At 48.5% G+C, this 23,002-nt stretch overlaps 1 protein-coding gene across 1 annotated transcript in view; it reads left to right on the plus strand.

Moving 5' to 3' along the window:
* Positions 1 to 292: 292 nt before the first annotated feature.
* Positions 293 to 23,002, plus strand: part of Rgs9 (regulator of G protein signaling 9) — a 72,771-nt gene continuing 50,061 nt past the window's right edge. Inside the window, exons 1-6 of the mRNA XM_032912662.1 lie at positions 293 to 496; positions 15,161 to 15,257; positions 20,984 to 21,034; positions 21,675 to 21,781; positions 22,093 to 22,144; positions 22,394 to 22,452. Of these exons, the coding sequence (XP_032768553.1) occupies positions 440 to 496; positions 15,161 to 15,257; positions 20,984 to 21,034; positions 21,675 to 21,781; positions 22,093 to 22,144; positions 22,394 to 22,452 (423 nt within the window). The 5' untranslated portion in view covers positions 293 to 439. The remainder of the gene's footprint in view (positions 497 to 15,160; positions 15,258 to 20,983; positions 21,035 to 21,674; positions 21,782 to 22,092; positions 22,145 to 22,393; positions 22,453 to 23,002) is intronic.

Below are 23,002 nucleotides of genomic sequence, written 5' to 3' on the forward strand. Positions count from 1 at the left end.
CAAGCTGGCACGGGAAAGCCCGGTTCCCGCTGCGCTCTGCTTCACTTCTCTATAACTTCTCGCAGGTTAACAGGCTCCCACACCTTGGGGCAGATGCTCTAGCTCCAGCATCCGTGATCCGGACTTCCTACCTGAGGTTTGGTCCAGGTGGAGCCGGACGCCGCCCCCTGGTGGCAGGTGGGAGCCCGCGCAGTGCATGCTAATGAGCGCGCGGCGCGGCTCGCTGATTGGTTGGCGCGAATTCCAGCTGCTTTGCATGTCGGCGGGTGCGAGGGAGAATCGAGGGGCGGCGGGTGGCATTCTGGGCCCTGCGCGCTCCTCTTTCTGTGCCTCCCAGTCCACGCCCAGGCTGGGGCGGACCAGGCTGGCTGGTGAACTTGGGGGTTTCCCCTTTTCGCTCCCATTCGTGCTGTGGTCGTGAATTCATCCAGGGTCCAGAATGACGATCCGACACCAAGGCCAGCAGTACAGGCCGAGGATGGCATTTCTCCAAAAGGTACCCCGGGTGTCCTCACCTGGACCCTGACAAGTGGGCGGGGACCCAGTATGTGGAGTGGCCAAGGGACGATTGGGCAGGGGCAGAGGGTGTCCATCTAGGTCGGTCGGCGCTGCCCAATTTTACTAAATGACTTCTGTGTTGCTATATGTGTTGTGTTTAAAAACCATAATGATTGGGTTTTCGCGTAAACTGTTTATAGTGGAGAATTCGAAGGCAGCAGCCGTGATGGTCTGCTGGAGGACAAAAACAACCTGTTACTCAGGAGGGTGCTTGAAGCTGCGCGGAGATTTGAGACAGCCGATATTGTTACAAGGAATCGGCTATTAAATGAACATTTTGAATATTTCCCCCAACATCAAACAGCAGGATTTTTAAGTGTGCGTGTATGTGTGTGTATATATATAATAAAGACCAGGAAAATGTGATTTGTGGGATCAAGACACCCACCCATCCCCCCAGGATAACAATCTGTGTATTTTCTGTACACTTAGAGCCTTTTCTTGTCGATGGCAAATGCCCAGCACAGGGTGTCCGTTTCCGATGGACATGTGGGAGGTGGGTCACCTGTGGGGTGACGTGTCTGGGGACAAAGTGGTTCATTTTGTTCTGGGCTTTCAAGTTAGAAAGTGTGGGAAGAGGCACTCACAGGATTAAGTCTCAGGTCACTTGTCTGCCCTACCTCTGGCTCCTGCGGCTTTTTTTACAGGATTATCCTGTTGAGGAGAATTAGCCAGATGCTCTGTGACAAGCTGGGCCCTGCCTTGAGCCCCTAGAGCTAAGCAACTGGGCGCAATTGGTGACTCACTGTCCTAATCTACAAGATGTTAAAAGCTGGACAGACCTGGGCACACCAGGACGTTTCTCACACCTCCTAAAGAAGCCAGGTAGAAGAGATGTGAGGAGGGCCATGGGGCAAACAGAGGGGAAACGCGGTCTCACTCAGAAGAGTAGACAATGGAACTCCCAGCTCCAAAAAGGGCAAGAAACTGCCCAGGTCTGGTGGTCAAAAGGAAAACATCATCTTCAGATCGTGTCTACAACCGTCTTCTCCTGTCATGCAGGACGGCCCTGGCTTGAAGACTTACAGTATGGAGCACTCATGTGTTTATGATTCCCAAGCACCCTTTCCCTTGGCCCTCTGAGTGGTGTCTTGCTCTCTAGCCTGCCACCCCCGCTCCCACCCCTGGGCACGCCTTACTTCCACACAATCCTCCTCAGTTCTCCCAGACCCCTCGGCTCCTCACTGGACCCCCTCACTCCCTCCCCAGCTTGCCCTCTTCTCTCCATCCTAATCTTCTTCACCTCTACCTCAGCCGCAGCCTCCCCTTCTCCACCTTGTCCCATCTCCCCTTTCCTCCTTTACGAGCCTCTTCTTCCACACAACTCTGTACTCATCCTCTTTCACGGTCCTCACTGCCTCCCCCCTCCTCCATGACACCCTTCGTACATATTGGTTTTCTTTCCCAAGCTGAGTGAGCTCTCTTAAAGGATGCTTCCCTCCCTATTGGCTTCCTAGACGCACAGGACACTGTCCACTCTTTGCAGCCTGTTTGCTCAGAGCCCGCTTTCCACCATCTCCCTGACTCTTCCTCTCACTTACCATCCACTCCTGCCCTCCAAGGAGAAGAACAGAGCAGCCCAGGCACCCTGAGCTGTCACTTAGAACGTCTCCCTCTCTCTAGGATCCTATGCCCTTCCAGGAATAGCCTTCTCCCCTCTGCCAAACTCCCGCTCCCCTGTGAAACAGGCTTTTCTGACCCCATTGGGAGAGCACCTTCCCTCTCTGGGTCTACAGGTCCCGTCCTCCTCACCTACAGTATCTCGTCCCTGGCTGCCTTGTCCTGGTAAGGATACTGTCTGCATCCCGTCTGTGCCCGCTGGGGTCTTGAACTAGATCACAGAGCCCCTTAGGTCAGAGGCCAGAACAGAGGTCTATAGAACCTCGGGAGTCTATGATAGAAAATCCCCAGCAATCATCCACCTGAGCTAGACAACCAGCCCTTCAGAAAAAGGACTGGACCGGCAGAATGCGGACCCAGGCGCAGGTTCCGTTCTGTACTCCTTCAGTGTCCGACGTGGGCAGGGCTTTGTGTGCATTATCCTGTTTGGTCCGACAGCTGCTATTGTCCTTTATGGAGAAGGATACTGAGGCTTGGAGAGGTTAGGTGACTTCCGAGTCACACGAGTCTAGGGGGAACCTGGAAACAATACAGGCGTGGCCCTGTCCGTGTGAGTGCGACACAACGGTCAGAGTTTTCTTATGGAGTGGGACAGGTGAAGAGGTTGTGAGAAGGCTTGGGGGACATGGATCTGGGGACTGAGGGATAAGTGGGATAGTCTAGGGAGAGAGGGAGAGAGAGAGAGAGAGAGAGAGAGAGAGAGACAGAGAGAGAGAGAGACAGAGAGAGAGAGAGAGACAGAGACAGAGACACAGAGACAGACAGAGAGAGAGACAGAGACAGACAGAGACAGAGAGAAGAGAAGACAGAGAGAGACAGAGAGAGACACAGAGATAGAGACAGGGACTCAGAGAGAGAGAGAGACAGAGAGACAGAGACACAGAGAGAGAGAGTGGGGAGAGAGAGACAGAGAGAGACAGAGAGAGAGACAGTGAAGATAGAGACAGAGAGAGAGAGAGAGAGAGAGAAAGAGAGAGAGAGAGAGAGAGACAGAGAGAGAGAGAGAGAGAGAGACAGAGAGAGAGAGAGAGAGAGACAGAGAGAGAGAGAGAGAGAGAGACAGAGAGAGAGACAGACAGAGAGACAGAGAGAGACAGACAGACAGAGACAGAGAGGAAGAGAAGGAGTGAGAGAGAGATAGAGACAGACAGAGACAGAGAGGAAGAGAAGGAGGGAGAGAGAGATAGAGACAGACAGAGACAGAGAGGAAGAGAAGGAGGGAGAGAGAGAGAGAGAGACAGAGAGAGAGAGAGACAGAGAGAGACAGAGAGAGAGAGGAAGAAGAAGGAGGGAGAGAAAGGGAGAGAGACAGACACAGAGAGACAGAGACTGCAGGTAGAGGGGACAACATGAACCAAGGTGCAGAGTTTCAAGGACACAGGGAATCTGGTGAGTTTGAGGGTCTGCTGGCCCTTAGTAGACATATTCTAAATCACAAGGAACAGGCAGAAAGGTAGAGGGGGCAGGGGAGACAATAATGAGCCCCCACAATGCCTTGAAGGCAGTTTGATCCCCCACCCACCCCAGGGAATCACTGCAAAGTTTGGACAACGGTGGCCAGTTGTAAACTAAAACGACCACTGTGGTGAACCAGATGGAGAATAAGCTCTCTTCATTTCCCGAGTTCAGCAAGTCAACTTAAGGGTCTCCTGTACCTGCCCCATCACTCCAGACACCCTGGAAATGGAGGCTCTTCCCAGAGCAGGGGAGGCCCATGCGGTTCAGCAGGACCCTGTCTCCTGGGAGTCAAAGCATTTCCCTCACAGGCGTCCACCACAAGCTCAGTGCAGTGTCTGGAGAGAACGCTCCTAAGCCGAGTTGTGGCTCATCTGGAATGTCAGAGCTTGTTCAAGATGGACGCCTGGGGATGTGGCTCAGTAGCATGCTTGTTCAGTGGAGTAGGACGCCCTGGATTCACTCCCCAGTCCACACACGCTAGATACGGTGGTGCACACCTGGAATCCCAGTGCTTGGGAGGTGCAGGCAGGAGGACGGGAAGCACAAGGCCATCCTTGTCTGCTGTCCCAGTCAGGGTTACTATTGTTGGGATAAGCACCATGACCAAGAGCAACGTGCGGAGGAAAGGGTTTGTTTTATTTGTTTTATCTTATACTCCCAGGTAACAGTTTATCACTGAGGGGAGTCAGGGCAGAAACCAGGAGGCAGGAAGTGAAGCAGAGGCCACAGAGGGACCCTGCTTACTGAATTGCTCCCCAGTGCTTGCTCAGCCAGATGTCTGAGAGCATCCAGGACCACCAGCTCGGTGGTGGCACTGCCTACAGAAAGCTGGGCCTTCCCATATTAATCCTCGATCGAGAAAATGCCCGATAAGCTGGCCTACAGGCTATGCTATTGAGGCATTTTCTTTCTTTCTTTTTTTTAAATTGGATACTTATATTACATTATTTATTTACATTTCAAATGTTATCCTCTTTCCTGGTTTCCCCTCTGAAAACCCCCTATCCCATTCCCCCTTACCCTGTTTCTATGAGGGTGCTCCCCCACCCACCCACTCCAGCTTCACCACCCTAGCATTCCTCTACACTGGGGCATCAAGCCTTCACAGAAACAAGGGCCTCACTTCCCATTGATGCCACTTAAGGTCCCTTCAGCTCCTTCAGTCCTTCCCCTAACTCCTCCGTTGGGTCCCCTTGCTCAGTCCGATGGTTGGCTACAAGCATCCTTATCTGTAATGGTTAGGATCTGGCAGAACCTCTCAGGAGACATCCATACCAGGCTCCTGTCAGCAAGCACTTCTTGGCCTCAGCAATAGTGTCTGGGTTTGGTCTCTGCATATGGGATGGATCCCTAGGTGGGACAGTCCCTGGATTGCCTTTCTTTCAGTCTCTGCTCCCTCTTTGTCCCTGCATTTCCTTTAGACAGGAACAATTCTGGGTTAAAATTCTGGAGATGGATGGGTGGCCCCATCCCTCAACCAGGGGACCATGCCTAACCTCTGGATATGGTCTCACAGGGTCTCCCTCCCCTTTGTGGGGTATTTCAGCTAATGTCATCTCCGTGGGGTCCTGGGAGCCTCTTGCTTTCCTGGCATTTTCCTTATTAAGATTCCTTCTTCCAAAAGTGACCCTAGCTTGTGTCAAGTTGACATAAAAACTAGCTGTTACAGCTCCATAGTGAGTTTGAGATCTTGGCTCAAGAAGACAAGCGTGACAGAAAGGTAGAGAGAGACCCATCTGCCAGGACTTTACTGTGGGATTAGCTGGTGACACACGGTGAACTGAAGAGCGTGGGTGAGTAGCTCTGACCCCATGGAAACTTACTCTGGTGCTGGTCTGCATATCTCAATGGTAACACAGTCCCTATCCTGGCCATGTTGACTTATCCGTGCTCTGGGGATTTCTTGACGCCATAGGAAGGAGCCCTCTGTTAGGTGACTTTTCTGTGTGGCTTATGGTATCTCCCTTCTGCTTAGATAGCAGTGGGGAAGCAGCCGTGTTAAGGAGACTTGGTGCAGAGGGAGGGATCACTCTTTCATTTGGTATACAAAATGCAGCGCTGGGTGCCAGGAGCCGGATGGACCAAGGAGCTTGGAGACCAGCGGGAAGGACACACTGGGTAAACCAGGAGACACATGGAACGTGGTTGTGGCAGGCATTGTTGGAGGATGCCTCCAGTGCGGGAGAAGTGTGCTGTGCTCGGGATCGGAGGAGTAAGATTTCACAAGGAGGCTTGTGACTGAGTTACGAAAAAACTACTGATGTTTTTCCAGGGAGAGGGGAAGATGAGTAACATTTCTGGCTGATGTAAAATACATATGTGTAGGATAGCCTGTCGATATGGAGGACGCCGTGAGTCTGGATCAGTGGGCTGAGAGAGGGCAGGGGGTGGCTGTTGAGGTGGGCGGATGGGAAGGCTGGAGGTAAGAAAGGCTGATTGCTGGAGAGCCTTGCATGATGCGGTGAAGAGCTGGTGCTTTCCGAGTTTAATGAGATGCCGTTTGATGTTTTTAAAACCAGGAATGAAGACCGTGGGCTAGTTTACATGCTAAAGGGGTAGTTCTGATGAAACCAGGAGAGCCTCTTGATACTGGCTGTGTTTTGCTGATACCAAGCCAGGGTCTGATGTATCCCAGGCTGGCCTAAAAATTCCTAGGCAGTGGAGAATGACCCACGAGATGTCTGCTCCTCCTACCTCCGCCTCCCAAATGCTGGTACTGAAGATGTGTGTCACCATACCCAGTTTATGTGGTGTTGGGAAGTAAGCCCAGGGCTTCATGCGTGGCAAGCAGGGACCCTACCACCAAAGCTACATTCTGCCCACGTGTTAGTTTTCTAGAGGAGCTTGTTCGGTGGTTTGAATCTACATTTGAAACAACAGCCTCTGGGAACACTGGGCAACAATTGTATCTATTATAGGTCCCCAACTGGGAATTTTACTGGCAGTGGAATATTAATTAATACTCTACCACGCACCGGACAGGTCCCCAACCAATAATGATCCCATTCAAAATGCGCGGCCATGGCGAGTGGATGCTAAGCTCATCACTTAGGAAGATGAACTGGAGAATACACTGAACTCTGGACCAACTGAGGCAGAGACTGTAGTCCAGAGTGGGTCAGAGGACTTCCCAATGGGATGGGATTTAGTGGCCCAGTATGAGATGTTCGAGACACAAAAGCAGAATCAACAGAAGCTAGCCACTGTCCTTGGCTGGGGATGCCTGCCACGCCTTGCTGAGCTAACAGAAGGGTGGAGAGAGCAGATTTTGGGGCAAGACCACTATGTAGTGGCCAGGCACAGAGTGCTGGTGTGTCTTTAATCCATTGCACTGAGTTGACAATGGCTTATTTGCAAGGTCACAAGCGCCTCGGTTAGAAAAACAACCCTGTGGTTTTGGGTCACTTGCCCCATCTCAATATAGGAAATTATGATTGTCCCCCGGGGAGCCTTCTCCAGTATTAAGGAAAATTCCAGCCCCTGAGATCTTCCACTATGAGTGACAGCTCCTTAATTTGGGGAGCAGCGTGGGTGTGGTAGGTGGGATGTCAGAGCCATCAAAACCATCTCTTCTGATCCTTTCAAGAGGCTGCGGGTCCCTAGCTCACCCGGAGTGAAGTTTCAGCCTGGAACATGTGCGTCTAGGAGGCCAACACGGGGTCATCCAGGGGCCTAGCAGTGGCCTGGTTTTATAGCATTTTTGTGTTGCCTGGGAACCCGGCTGATTTTTACTTTGAGAGGAGCTGAAAGCAGGTCTTCCTGGGAGCAGAGTGGGGATGGTTGTAGCTGTCCTTTATCTAGGGATGATGCATAGTGTGAAAGTTTACAGCAGAAGCCCCAGGCAGGCTGAGTGTTTTAAATAAGAAAACTCTCACTTTCTCATAGTCTTGAGATGGAAATCTGAGCTCAGCCTTTGGTAGGAATGGGTTCCTGAGAGGCCTCTGCCTTGGTTTCTCTGTCCTTACATCATCTTCTCAACTAGGGTCTAATCCTCTTCTCATAAAGACGTGTGTGTGTGTGTGTGTGTGTGTGTGTGTGTGTGTGTGTGTGTGTGTGTGTGTGTATGTGTGTGTGTGTGTGCGTATACGCACACACCTGCCTGTGTGTTTGCATGCTTGTGTGTAAGTGTGTGGGCAGGGTGGTGTCCCTGAATTCAAGGTTTCATGAAAGCTGGCTCTTGGTTTGTTCTTTCCATTAAATACACTCTTTTTAAAATTTCACTTTTTTTTTGGTTTATTTGTGGATGTGCACTTACCCCACCCCATACGTGTAGAAGTTGAAGGACAACCTTTGAGAGTCAGCTCTCTCCTTCCACCATGCGGCTCCCAGAGATTAAACCTGGGTTGGCGGGCTTAGCTGCAAACGTCTTTACTCACTGAGCCTTCTTGCCAGAACCAGTCCTTGGTTTTTTAATACAGGGGTCTCGTGGTTATAATTCAGGTTAGCGCTGACTGTTGGATTATCCGATCTCTGCCTTTCAAGCGATCCGGTCGGTAGGCTTGCATGCATGTCCCCCCTCTTGCCACTCTTTTGAGGACCCACTCCGCTTCTCAAAACCCCTGTCTTCAGAGGTACTGAGGCTGGTATATGAATTTGGGGAACACTTTCCAAACTGTAACAGTCTTTCAGAGATGGCACCATGAACTAAGAATCCTATTAGTTTTAAGTGTCTGGGGAGACCCCTCAGAGGGATTTATGGGGGGAAGCCTGAGAGAAGCTGATTGGAATCCCAGTGTGCTGACTCCCTCACAATGTTCCCCGAGGCGAGTGTGATGAACCCCCCTCCCACAGGCTTCTCCTTCTTGTGAAGGCTGACACACCTGTTAGAAAGAAATCTGACTCCCTCATTGTAATTTTTAAAATAACTCTCATTATTCCTCCTCTGAAGGTTATTTTCAAATTCTTAATAACTAGTTTTTCTTTTTTTTTAATTGCAAAGACAAGGAATCAAATCTGCTGACTTTCTCTTGGGGAAACTCAGGGTTTCTAACTTTTAAGGTGGGATCCGGTCTATTCTCCAACCTATGGGTCCTCACTTGCATGAAACAGCTTTGTTTCATCTAACAAAACAATTTTGAGAGTGAGGAATATAACTCAGTAAAATGCCCAGAGCTCATATATATTTAAAAAATCCATGTGCACATTTGTAACCCCAGAGCAGGGGAGGCACAGACAGGTGGAACCCCCAGATGCTGTACACAGTCCTGAATGAGGGACATTCTAAAACAAGGTGGCAGCCTGAGAGACAAGAACCAAGGTTGTCCTCCAGCCTACACACACACACACACACACACACACACACACACACACACACACACACACATGCACATACACACATACATACACATATATACACATACATACACATACACATATATACACATACATACACACATACACATATACATGCACATATACATGTACACACACATCACATACACATACACACAGACACACACATATACATGCACATATACACATACACACATCACATACACAGACACACACATATACATGGACATATACACGCAATACACACATACATACACATACACACATATATGCACATTTTAAGTGAATTTATCCTTTCAGTTTGGCAACTAACATGAGAAAAAGGAGTCTTGGTTTTAACTTCAGAAAGTCAGGTATTTCTATGCCTCTGAGACTCACAAGAGCTAAGAGCTCTCTTGAAAGTTAACACAATAAAAGTATTGGGCCAGATGTGATGATCCCCTCCCATACACTCACTCCTTCCTAGTCATATGGCGTCCTTGGTCCCTGGGCCAGCTCCCTGGCTGCAGCTGTCTCCTAGCTCCACCTGTGATCCCTGGGGTTTCCAATTCTGTCTCTGCTACTTAACCTCATGGATGACATCTGACCTGAGACATCTTTAAATTCTTATCTCACAGAAGGCCAAAAATACTGAACCCATAGTGGGGTGTGTGTGCGTGTGTGTGTGTGTGTGTGTGTGTGTGTGTGTGTGTGTGTGTGTGTATACTTGCTTGTGTATTTGTATATCTGCATATGTGTATGGAGGCCAGGACCCAAGCTTGGGTGTTACTCCTCAGAAAACATCTACCTTGTTTTGGAGACAGGGCCTTTCACTAGGACTTGGGGTTCGCCATTAGAATAGGCCAGGGATCTTCCTCTCCAGCTCTGGGATTACATGGAATAGACCGTTTTACGAGTGTGGTAGTATTGGGCATTGACCTTGGGTCCTCCTCTTGGTTTTGTCCTTAGCACTTTATAGGCCGAGCCACCTGCCCAGACCCTGACTGCAATTTCCATTCCTGATGGAACTGTGAACTGGGAAGGTTTCTTCACAGACAGACATGAGTAGTAAATGAGGGGTTCCTGGAGCTGCTGGATCTCCTCTTCAGGCTGACCCTTGGCCTGTGTGTGGGAGTGGCCTGGGCCACCCACCTGATCCCAGCCTGGATCCTGAGATGGCGGCTTAGCTGCAACAAACATGAATCTTACCTAGTACCTCTCGGTGCCAAATGAGGCCAGCGCCCACACTCCTGTGAAGGTGGGAGCCCTTCAGTTTCAAGGCGAGGTGGCTGAGTGGGAGGGAGGCAGCAGGTAGAACTTTCAGCTCAGGGCTTCCCTGGATGATCTTTAACCTCCACACTGCAACTGGGTTAGTCTCTCTCGTTTACTTTTAATTTTATTTTATTGCGGTGAGACTTAACAGGAGGTCTAACTTAGATTTTTAAGTGTTTGGCCCAGTATTATAAACTGAAAAATAAAAAAACAAAACACACCCTCCCCCCTCCAATCAACCCAGTATTGTACAGCATGTTTCTAGGATTGAGTCCCATTCGCTGAAATTTTACACCTCTCAATTAGCAAATCCCCCTTTCTCCTCTTAGCCCCCAGCATCCCTTAAGCTGATTTTGCCTTTAAACATCGTTTCATATGAGCACCCAGTCTACTTCTGTGAATGAATTATTCCTCTACCAAAATGAATTTTGTCTGCACTGCCCATCTGTATCTTTGAATATTACAGACTTGTCTTCTGGTGTGCTGTGTGTGTATGTGAGCATGTGTGTGTACATGTATGGGGGTTGTGTGAACATGTGTAGACATGTGTGTGAACATGTATGTGTGCATGTGTATGTGAGCTATGTGTAGACATGTATGAACACATGTAGATATATTTATAAGCATGTGTGTGTGCACATGTGTGTGTGTGTGTGTGTTAGTTCATGTGCCTTGTGTGTGTGTATGTGCAGAGTGTGTGTGTGTATGTGCATGTATGTATGTGTTGTGTATGTAAAGCATGTGTGCATGTGTATGTCTTGCATGTGCATGCGTGTGTGTGTGTGACATATTACTCATCTCTTCATTTGTTTATGTCTATGCACATTCTTCCCATGCCTTAGCCATTGTGAATAAATGATGGAGTTAACTCGTGGATGCAGAGTCTTCTCAAGATCCCGATTTCAGCTCCTTTACATGAATGTGTAGGGGCCGGATGGCTGGATCACACAGGGCGTTCTTAAAGCTGAACTTTAGTTTCTTTGAGCCATGTGTATGTCACTGTCTATTGTTTATATAAGAGTGTGAGCCTCAGCCTCCCTCCCATGTAGAGAGGCTCTGCACTCTTCCACACCATCCCCCTGTGGGAGCACAGTCTGGCTCTCACGACCGAGGGCAATCCTACTCGCCCTCCTCACAGAGTTTTGAAGGTTATTTTAGTCACCTTCCTTGTCTGGCTTTTAATACACAAGCATTGCCCTTGTTTATAATTCACTGTGTAATTTTGGTCTCATGAGTACCGTGGTGCATCTTAATGCTTCAGTGCCCAGTCTCACGTTCACTCTTCACAACATCCCCGTGATGAACAGGGCCATGCGCTCCAGTGTATGGAGATGCGAACAAACAGATAACATGTTCAGCTTTGGCTCTTTGTTTCTTTGTTTGGACTCTGGGTGTACAACCCAGGACTCCATGCATGCTACGAGTGTGCTCTTCCACTGAGCTACGCCACCTGCCCCCAAATTTCACAATTGAAGGCTTCTTGATTCTCGATTGGAGCAGAATTTTGAACTGAGCTCTCCTGGCACCCAGATTCCTTGCTTTTATGTTAGCTAATTTTTCATACCACTCTCTGAGGACTGGGGGTGCATCTCTGAGGACTGGGGGTGTATCTTTCACTGTTTTATACCCTCCCAGTGCTCAATAAGTACCTGAATTTGTTTCGGTGATGGGGTTGGGTTTTCACCCACTGATGTCTAAACAGGCCAGTTGCTGAGTTCCACCGATGCATTACTGCATGCACGCTACTGGTATAAAGGGATACAAGCATGGCAGCTTATGCTCCCAACATCCCTAGTAAAAACAAAACTAAAAACCTGAAACCAAACGCTTCAGAATCGGAAGCTGTGGGTATCAGCCTGATACCAGAATCACACGCGCGCACACACACACACACATCACACACATATACACACATATATACACACACACATACATATGAACACACACACACACATACACACACACATACATACATACACACACATACACACACATATACACACATACACACACATATACACACATACACATATACACATACACATATATACACACACATACACACACATACACACACACATATACACATATATACACACACATATACACACATCACACACACATATACACACATACACATACATACACATATATACACATACATACACACATACACAATCACACACACATACACACACATACCCACACGTATATACAAATACATACACACATCACGCACATACACACATATTAACACACACACATCACACACACATACATGCACACCACACATACACACATATCACACACATGCACACACACATGCACACACACATCACACACATATACACACACATTACACACATATACACACATATACATGCACACATATACACACATATACACACATATACATACACACATCACACATATACACATACATACACACATTACACATACACATACATGACACACATATACATCATACACACATACACATACACACATACACATATACACATCACACTTCACACAGACATACACACATATCACACGCATACATACACACAACCTATTTCATGTGAAAAATAATTTAGAGTACTGCATAAAATTTTCTTTTGGCTACATCTCAAAGGCAGTAGATAAACAAAAATGAATTTCATGTTTAGATATGTTTCCATCTCTGAGAGATACCACGTAGAAGTGAATATCCCCAAATCTGAAATACAAAACACTTCTGGTATCATGCATTTTGGATAGTGACTATTCTGCCTATATGTCTTTATTTGTATAGTACATGTGTGTATACATACACACAAATCTCTCTCTCTATAAAGCATTCTAACAGTTGCTTAATTAGATATCAAGTTATTATCAAACCATATAAATTAGCTCAGTTAAGAGAAAATAATCCCAGGAGGTGGGATGAGAATCTAGGGATGAGAATCTAGGGTTCATTTTGCTTCTGACCACAAGCACCTTCAAGGTGCAAAAGACTTGTCTATCAGAGCGGCCACAAAGCATGGGAGGTGCTATGATAATATCGAGTTTGTGAAATTGAGAAGAAGCTAGTAACTGGGGAGCTGCTTGCTTTGGGCATTATCGAGGACAGGTCTAGGCTGGTCCTGAGGGTATGTCCAAGTGTGTGCAGCTCACAGACTTCAGCATAGAGCCGTGGACCAGAGAAAGACAGAGGGGTTCTTGGTTCTCATCTGTTGGTTCAGGCTCTCAGCCTGTGGGCCTAGCTGCCCTTTAGCCTGGAGACACTGTAGTATCTATCTTCCATCTGATCTTCCTATTGCCCCCTCTTCTGTGTGTCTTGTAAGATTCGTTCTGGGAGCATTGCCTCCCTAGCTCTCTAAAGGGCTTGTGATCTTTTGGACTTGGTCTTCGTCGTATTTTGTTAGAGCATTTTCTCCTTATCAGGAGTTTCACTTCTCTTCATTGCTAACTTGGGATCAACCTTAGTCCAAACCTTATAAACGGGGAGTGGGAAGGCGAGAGGATGGGAGACAGAGGGGCAGGCGAGACAGGATGTAGCTTGCAGGGACATATCTCCAAGGATCCTACCCTCTCCAACTCCTTCCCACCCTCCATCTAAGTTTCCATCACCCCCGATAGTCTGTCAGATTCCGATATCATAGGTGGAATCTCCCATTGGAGACTCCTCATGATCCAACGGCTTCCTCAAAGCCCTACTTCTATACAGATTTGGGGACCAGGCCTTCAGCACATAAATCTTTGGAGGGACTTTTCAGATCCAAACCAGATGCAAGCCAGAATACTTCTTGTGTATTATATATAAATTAAAGCTTATCATTGCGATGTCTGTTTAGGATAAATTAACATATCCTGGACGTAGTCCTATCTGTGGCTTTAACATCTGCTGGGATCTTGCAATATCTTCCCAGAGGATAGAGGGGGTTACATCTAGGCAATCTTAGGCTATGGACCGCCATTGTTCTTTGGTGTCTTACTTAGGGTTTTACTGCTGTGAACAGACACTTTGACCAATGTTAAGTTTTATAAAGGACAGCATTTAATTGGGGCTGGCTTCCAGGTTCAGAGGTTCAGTCCATTGTGATCAAGGCGGGAGCATGGCAGCCTCCAGGCAGGAATGGTGCAGTCAGAGCTGAGAGTTCTACATCTTCATCCAAAGCAAGGCAGGAACAGACTCAGCATCTGAGGCAGCTAGGAGGAGGGTCTCCAAGCCCACCCCCACAGTGACACACTTCCTCCAAGAAGGCCACACCTTCTAATGGTGCCACTCCCTGGGCCAAACATGTGCCAACTATCACATTTGGTTTCCCAGCATTCCCCAGGGATATGCCTGCTTGTTAAAACAATGATGGCCACTGGAGGTGTGGATGGTCTAGCGAGGGACTGTGATAGTCTCTATTAATGGGAGCTTCCTGAGGAGGTGACATTTGAGACTTAGTAGCCCTGTACATGAGACTTAGTATCAGCCAGGAACCGTCTCACCCTTTTTCTACCTCGGAAACCTCTATCTGCCTCCTTTTCCTTGTTATGGATATGTTGCTCTCCGGTAACTGCTGCTGTTCCAAATTCTAACTCGGGAGGAGCCTGGGAAGACCACTATGGCCTGGTCTCTACCTGCCATTCCCACTGCAAATAACACTTCATCTCTCTCGTTTCACTGCAGCTGCTTGTGGTGTTCTCTCATTTTCTGTCGATGACAATCTCTCTTGTTGAGGGCAGTCTGCTCTTGAGTCTCTGCGCATTTCCCAGATCAGAATCCATCCCTCGGGGGCCTCCCAGCCAGGGAGGCACCTATCTACAGAGCACACACAGGGTTCTCTGGTTGTACCGTAACTGCTTTGTGTCTGTTTGGCTCCGGCACCAGGTTGGAAGCCCCTGGGTCCCCTTTGCATTTTTGGATCCTGTGTGTGCTTCGAAAGCTTCTGGAAGAATTCCACTCAGCAGGTTCTTCCTGTTCTGTTCTGTTTTTTTTTTTTTTCGGATTGAAGCGCTCGTGAAGGACATGCAGAACCCAGAGACGGGAGTCAGAATGCAGAACCAGAGAGTCTTGGTCACCAGTGTCCCTCACGCCATGACAGGTAACGTGGCTTAGTTGTGATTTGAAACAAAATATACAGGGGGACTGGCAAACTTGAGCAGACAGGATGCCCTGGTTGCTTGATGATGATGATGATGGTGATGGTGATGGTGATGGTGGTGGTGGTGGTGGTGATGGTGATGGTGGTGATGGTGGTGGTGGTGGTGGTGGTGGTGGTGATGGTGATGGTGATGGTGGTGATGGTGATGATGGTGGTGGTGTGGTGATGGTGATGGTGGTGATGGTGATGATGATGTGATGGTGATGGTGATGGTGGTGATGGTGATGATGATGGTGGTGGTGGTGATGGTGATGGTGATGGTGGTGGTGATGGTGGTGGTGGTGGTGGTGATGATGGTGGTGGTGGTGGTGGTGGTGGTGGTGGTGGTGGTGGTGTGGTGATGGTGGTGATGGTGATGTGGTGATGATGGTGGTGGATGGTGGATGATGGTGGTGATGGTGGTGGTGGTGATGGGTGGTGGTGGTGATGGTGATGATGGTGATGGTGGTGATGGTGATGTGATGGTGGTGGTGATGGTGGTGGTGGTGATGGTGATGATGGTGGTGATGATGGTAGTGGTGGTGATGGTGATGACGATGATGATGATGGTGGTGGTGATGATGGTGATGTTATTGTCTATTTGACTCACGCTACAGTCAAGCTTGAAAGAGGAAAGCCAATTAAAATACCTCCATCAGATTGCCTGTAGGTGAATCTATAGGGCATTTTCTTATTTAGTGATTGATGTGGGCAGGCTCAGCCCACGGAGGGGGGCAGTGTCACTGCTGGGTCCTCAGTTGTATAAGAACCCTGGCTGAGCAAGCCATGAGGAAGGAGCAAGCCAGTAAGCAGCACTCCTCCATGGCTTCTACTGCAGTTCCTACCTCCAGGATCCTGTCTTGGCTTCACTCCGTGGACTGTGACATAAGATACGTAAATCAAATAAACCCCATGTCCTCCCTGAGCTGCTTTTGGTTATGGAGTTTTGCCACAGCAGCAGAAGCCTAGCCTAGACACAGCCCAACCACCCACAGCCTGCCTGTGTTGTAAGCGAGATTTCATTTCTGTTACCTGTAATCTACGCTGCTGTGCCATTCCAGCTACAGAGCTGAAATGTATGGCTGCTCCCAGACAGCATTAAGTCTTCAAAACTAAAGTATTTACTGCTGTTTGGCTGGGAAACAGGGCTTCTGTATTTCTTCACCCTTCGAATCCACATTCAGACCCTGAGCTCTCCCTGTGGGGCAGATCCTTGGTTTCTCCTTGTGTGAGGGTTTAAGGGTGCTCCAGAGTATCACTTGGGGACATTAGCATGTGTGTGTGTGTGTGTGTGTGTGTGTGTGTGTGTGTGTGTGTATGTGTGTGTGTGTACACATAAAGATGCATTTTGCTTTCTCAGTTACCCATGCTTTGTGTCAGGACAAGGCATGTGGCTTCTCGGAACCAGGGATTTGTGAGCCTGTGCTCTTGACCCTACCTGTGACCTCATACCTATGACCTCACTGTATTTCTCTCTCCCCCCTCTGCCTCTCTGCACATGTATGGTGTATGTAGAGGGTCAAGCTTGGCTGTTGACCCTTTTTTTTTTTTAAAAGATTTATTTATTATATATGAGTACACTGTAGCTGTCTTCAGACACACCAGAAGAGGGCATCAGATCCCATTACAGATGGTTGTGAGCCACCATGTGGTTGCTGGGATTTGAACTCAGGACCTGTGGAAGAGTAGTCAGTGCTCTTAACCACTGAGCCATCTCTCCAGCCCCCTTGGCTGTTGACCCTTAGATGCTATCTGAAACAGGAACCCTAACTGCTCTTGGCTTGCCTGTCTGTCTCCGCAGCATGCCTGCTGCCACACTTGGCTTTAAAAACAAAACAATGAACAAATGAATGAATGAATGAATCAATCAATCAATCAAACAAACAAAAAAACCCTAGGTCCTCAAGCTTATGTACAAAGCACTCTATGAACTGAGCGGGCCCCAGGACTTGGACTGCACATGTTTTTACACAAGGTGCCTTATGTTGCAGAGACAGGCTGTCTCCCATCATCCTTCTGATTGCTTTGAATAAAAATATATATAAATAGGAATCTATAATATATATATCATGATACATCATAATATAATATTGATTTGCTGTGTAAAATAAAAATCATCAGGGTGGTCCTGCCTATCCCAACTCTTTTATGGATGCTAACGGACATGGGGAGGGATAACTCAGGCTTTCACCACCCCTCAGCCACTGCTGCATACGCAGCCCCTGAGCAGCACACTCCTGCGACATTTCTCTCAGACAGGGATCACCGTTCATGCCTCACAGTGAGAAAACCAAGACAAGGGTGATGCATGTCAAGGGTTCCTCCAGGGCAATAAATGGGAGACCCGATTGGAGTGCTTCAGAGCAGCTCAGGGTCACATGGGAGACTGGGACTCAGAGTGGCCCTGGGCATCCCGAGAGTGAAGACCTATGGGTAGTCGTTTCCCAGTGTTTAAGAGGCAGCCGTCCTGGAAGGCATCCTGGCGGCTGTCTGTCATTTCTGCTCTGAATTTGTTAACTCTGGACTAGAGAGGACCCTTCAGTGGGAGGTTGCTTGTTGGTAACCCTAGAGCTCGGAGTGACTGTGCGCATAAGGATACCTAAGAAAAGCTTTGTTAGATGAGTAGGGGAATCAGTTCTGGGTGAGCCGTGCAGAGAGCCCTAGACAGGAGTGGAACACCTGGGGTTTAATCCCTCGAGTATCCCTTTCCCCACCTGCCCTCATTTTCTCACTGTACAGCGGCAACAGAAAACCCAGCCTGAGAGGAAGGAGGCAGGGATGAAAGAGACCGTGCTTGCTGCTCAAGGGCCCATGTGTGGCAGATGTGTCACAGCTTATGGATGTTGGCAGTTCCTCGGGGTCCCCAATGGAAGAGCTAGGGGAAGGACTGAAGGAGCTGAAGGGGTTTGCAACCCCATAGGAAGAACAACAACATCAACCAACCAGATCTCCCAGAGCTCCTGGAAACTAAACCACCCACCAAAGAGCATACAGGGACAGACCCATGGCTCCAGTCGCATATGTGGCAGAGGATGGCCTTGTCGGGCATCAATGGGAGGAGAGGCCCTTGGTCTTGTCAATGCTGGATGCCCCACTGTAGGTGAATGTCAGGACAGGGAGGTGGGAATAGGTGGGTTGGTGGGGGAGCACCCTCATAGAAGCAGGGGGAAGAGGGGACAGGAGAGGGGGTTTCTGGAGGGACAACTGGAAAAGGGGACATTTGAAATGTAAACAAAGAAAATATGCAAAAAAAAAAAACCCAAAAAAGGTTGGCAGTTCCCTCCTTTGTGTCTGCCAACACCCAGGATAAAGTTAGGGGTAGGTATGACAACCTCTGTTTTACACAGATGGGGCGCTAGATAAAGAAAGACGCCCAAGCTGTAACTGTGGCTTAGAGGTACGACTTTTGCCCAACACACATGAAGTTCTAGGTTCAGTTTCCAGTACTGAAACAGTAAAGAGGTTGAGAACTAGTCCCCAGGGTACTGAGCCCATGCAGGACTGACCTTGAATTCGAGTCTGGCTTTGAGACTTAGACTCCATCTTGCCCCATGTCAGTGTGCATGCGTGCGTGCGTGCGTGCGTGCGTGGGTGGGTGCGTGCGTGCGTGGGTGGGTGCGTGTGGGTGCGTCGTGCGTGGGTGGGTGCGTCGTGCGTGCGTGATGTGTGTGTGTGTGTGTGTGTGTGTGTGTGTGTGTGTGTGTGTGTGTGTGTGTGTGTGTGTGTGTGTACATTTCAAGGCATGCTCTTTCTCCCGTGCACATGGGTTATGTGTGATTTCTGAATTTGGATGAGATTGCCCCTCTGCCCTATCTTCAGTTGAGTTCCACCTTCTGTAGAAACACACCACGAGGGAGGAGCCCCCATGCTGCCAAGGCACAGCCAAGGATAACAAACGCTCATGTAGCTTCTTCAACGGCAGGAGCCAGGGCTTCTGGGATCGGTCGGCTGTGGAGCCTGAAACCGCCAGCCTGCCGTGCTGCCAGCACAGTCCCTAGGTGCAGATGCTGGTGGCACTGTAAATTCATTTGGTTTATTTCAGGAAGCAGTTAAGTGGATGAGAAAGTCCCGGGCTCCTCAGCGGAGAGTACTAATCAGTCTGATGTCTGCCTGGGGCGGCCTCGCGAGCTGCGTGCCTTTAAAGAGAGATGTGGCGTGGCATGTTGGTTGGCACAGGCAGGCCTAGGATTTGAAGCAGAATTTTAGATGAAGAGTTTTGCTTTGGAGCCACCAGCGTAGGGCGAGTCAAAGCCGAGGCCCAGGAGGTGAGGATGCTGGGAGGCAGTAGTGTGGTGTGTAGCTACCGACGGGGACCGTGGGTGATTGTCCATCTCAGCCTACACGATACGTAAGGAGGAGGTACAGGTTGTTCATTCTTAACCACGATGGTATTGGGTCATTATAGCCTGGGGATATAAGGAGATCTTAATCGATCTCTTTGGAAGGCTATAAAAGAAATATCCTTTCTCTACCGCCCAAGAGGGAAGCATTTAGGACCGCTAGCCACATAGACACGGATGAAAGGATCTTGAGCTGTGACATTTTTCCGGCATGTTTTGGGGGCCAGTTCCCAGGCAGGCGGGGACCACATTCTGCCTTAGGGAATCAGGCTGAGGATGTGGGGAGTGTAGCCATTGCCATTTACGGGTGCTCTGAGTTGGGGAGTTCGGTTTTGGGCATCTCGTCTTTCTTCGGAGACGCCATTGCTCTGTACGGAAAGCATCTGGTTGTGAGGCCGGAGGCCTCGGGCTGAGAAATAAGCTCACTCCTCCCCCAGGTTCTACAGGACCCTCAGACTTCTCTGGACTTATTTTGTCTCCACCCTGAGATAAACACCCATGCTCGGGGCTGCGAGGCTGAGCGCGCCGTCTCTCTTGACTCATCCCTGCCTGCCTCTCCTGCCTTCCCTTTTATGCAGCCTTAGCTCAGTGCGGTTCCCCAGCCAGAACTTTGCAAGGCCCAAGGCAAAAGTACAAAGGGATCCTACATTCTATGTTCCAAAGTTTTGTATCAACCTACAAGATGTTACTAAAATAGGTTCCCTCCTCCACTCGGATGACAGTACCTTCGCGGCAACCTCAAGGTTTGAATTTAGAGCTCTCTGGCTCTTGAGTGCCATACCTGGAGACTTAAATACAAGAGAGCCATCATCCCTGCCTTCAGCCTGCCTTTAATTCTAATCCTTTTCTCTGGTTCACTTCCGTGTGCCTAAACTCCATTCAGAACCCTAGCTGCCCTAGAATCTATTTTTTCTTTATGCTTGATGAGTGGAGGTCTTTAAATCATTTTTACTATCAAAAGATAAATGAATACATCGAGTGAGGTCAAGACTGAGTGTGGCTACTCAGAAGATGGAGACAAAATTATGAGTTCAAGACTATCTGGACCATATAGTGATTTCACACTCAGCCTGGGCCACTTAGTGAGGCTCGACAAAAAGCAAGCAAGCGAACGAACAAACAAATACGGACAAACTTATAAAGAAAAGGCATTGTATAGTGGAGGATCTGGTGGGGGCATGTCCTGGTGGATATTAGTTGTTTTGAATTATTTGAATGAATGGGTGGGGTTGCTCAGGGACAGGGCCACCACCAAACAGTGAAGATGCATTTTGTGGAGGGCGGCACGGTGGTCCTGGGCTAGGTTAAGTGGTTATGATGCTCACCAGGTCCGTCTCTGTTTTGCAGGAGGCGATGTTCTGCAATGGATCATCCAGCGCCTTTGGATCTCTAACCTGGGTGAGGCCTTCGCCTATGCAGCTACTGGTTGCCGTGCATGCAGTACTAAAGGGGGAAAGCCGAAAGGAGGCTTTGCAGGAGCCACTAAGAAATGCACATCTCAGTTGGCGAGACAGGACCTTCCTAGACACAACAGCCAGAGTCAGAAGCGAAGGCCTGGGCTGGGGAGATGGCTCCATGGGTAAAGTGTTCGGTGTGCAAACGTGAGGACCCGAGTTCAAACTCCTAGCAGTCGGGCAAAAGGCAGCCCAAGTCTGTAATCCCAGCACTGGGAGGGAGGTGAGTCAGGAGAGATCTTGTGGGCTCACCGGCCAGCCAGTCCAGCCGAAACGGTGAGCTCTAGGTCCAATGAGAGACCCGGTCTGACAAACTAAGATGGAGAGCGATAAAGACACCTGACATGACCTCTGACCCACACACATGTAGGTGCTCATGAGGACAAACCCGTACACTACATTACGTCCATGGACATGCACATAGGAAATCAAACAAATCTTAAATAAAAAAGAGAGAGAGAGAGAGAGCCTCTGTCCCAGGCCTCCCAGGTCTTATGCTGTGGAGTTTGGTGGTCACTGGCTGAACTGTAAGTTCTTGCTTCGGTTCCATTTTTAACTTTTATGTGGGAACTCCTTCTCCCCAGAGGCGCAGAACTTGGGTAACTTCATCGTCAAGTACGGCTACATATACCCTCTGCAAGACCCGAAGAATCTCGTCCTCAAACCTGACAGCAGCCTCTACCGATTTCAGGTGAGCTTTACTCTTGACCTTCCGTGGCGAGGTGAGGTAGATCGTCCCTGGAACGTTAAATATATATATATATATATATATATATATATATATATATATATATATATGTGTGTGTGTGTGTGTGTGTGTGTATATATATATACATATGTATATATATGTGTGTCTGTATATATATATATATATATATATATATATATATATATCCTTATATCCTCACCGATCGGGAGTTTAGAAATGGTGCAGAGGTTCTTTTTCTCATCCCCGAGTCACCAGCTCCGGAGGTAAACACGGCTTTCCTGCTTTCTTTGTAGACACCGTACTTCTGGCCCACCCAGCAGTGGCCAGCTGAGGACACCGACTATGGTAAACAGTTCGCTTGCTCATGTGCCTCTGCTCTCGCCTAACGCGCTGCTGACTTGCGTGCCGCCTTTGGGTGACATTGGCCTTGCTGTCTTCATGACCTTTGCGTCAGCTCACATCTGTATTGGAAGTGTCCCCGGAGGGGTGGGGGGGAGGAGAGGGAGGAAAGCTAGTTGGCTGAACAATCTTTTCTGGCTACCTGGGGATTTGGAGTTTGACCATGATGGAGAACGCCATTGTTTTCCTTTCCAGCCATCTATCTAGCTAAGCGAAATATCAAGAAGAAGGGGATTTTAGAAGAATATGAAAAGGTACCGAGTTTTTATAATGGAGTAGAATGTAGTCATGAGATGTTTTCCCTCTTTTCTACATCACTATGTCTCTCTATATATCTTTCATTTATCTACCCACCTGTCCTCTATCTATGTATTCTCCATCCTTCCATTATCTGCCATTATCCGTTCATCCATCCATCCATCCATCATCCGCCTATCATCCATCCATCCATCATCCATCCATCCATCTAACCATCCATCATCTGCCTATCATCCATCCATCCATCCATCATCTGCCTATCATCCATCCATCCATCATCCATCCATCTAACCATCCATCATCTGCCTATCATCCATCCATCCATCCATCATCTGCCTATCATCCATCCATCCATCATCCATCCATCATACACCTATCAACCATCCATATATCCATCCATCCATCTAACCATCATTCATCCATCCATTCACCATGTACCTATCATCTATCATCCACCCTCCCTTCCATTCACCCATCCACCTATCATCCATCCATTCATCCATCCATCCATCCATCCATCTATATAACCATCATCCATCCAGCATC

Source organism: Rattus rattus, chromosome 9, assembly GCF_011064425.1.
Source record: "Rattus rattus isolate New Zealand chromosome 9, Rrattus_CSIRO_v1, whole genome shotgun sequence".
In the NCBI taxonomy this organism is placed as follows: domain Eukaryota; kingdom Metazoa; phylum Chordata; class Mammalia; order Rodentia; family Muridae; genus Rattus; species Rattus rattus.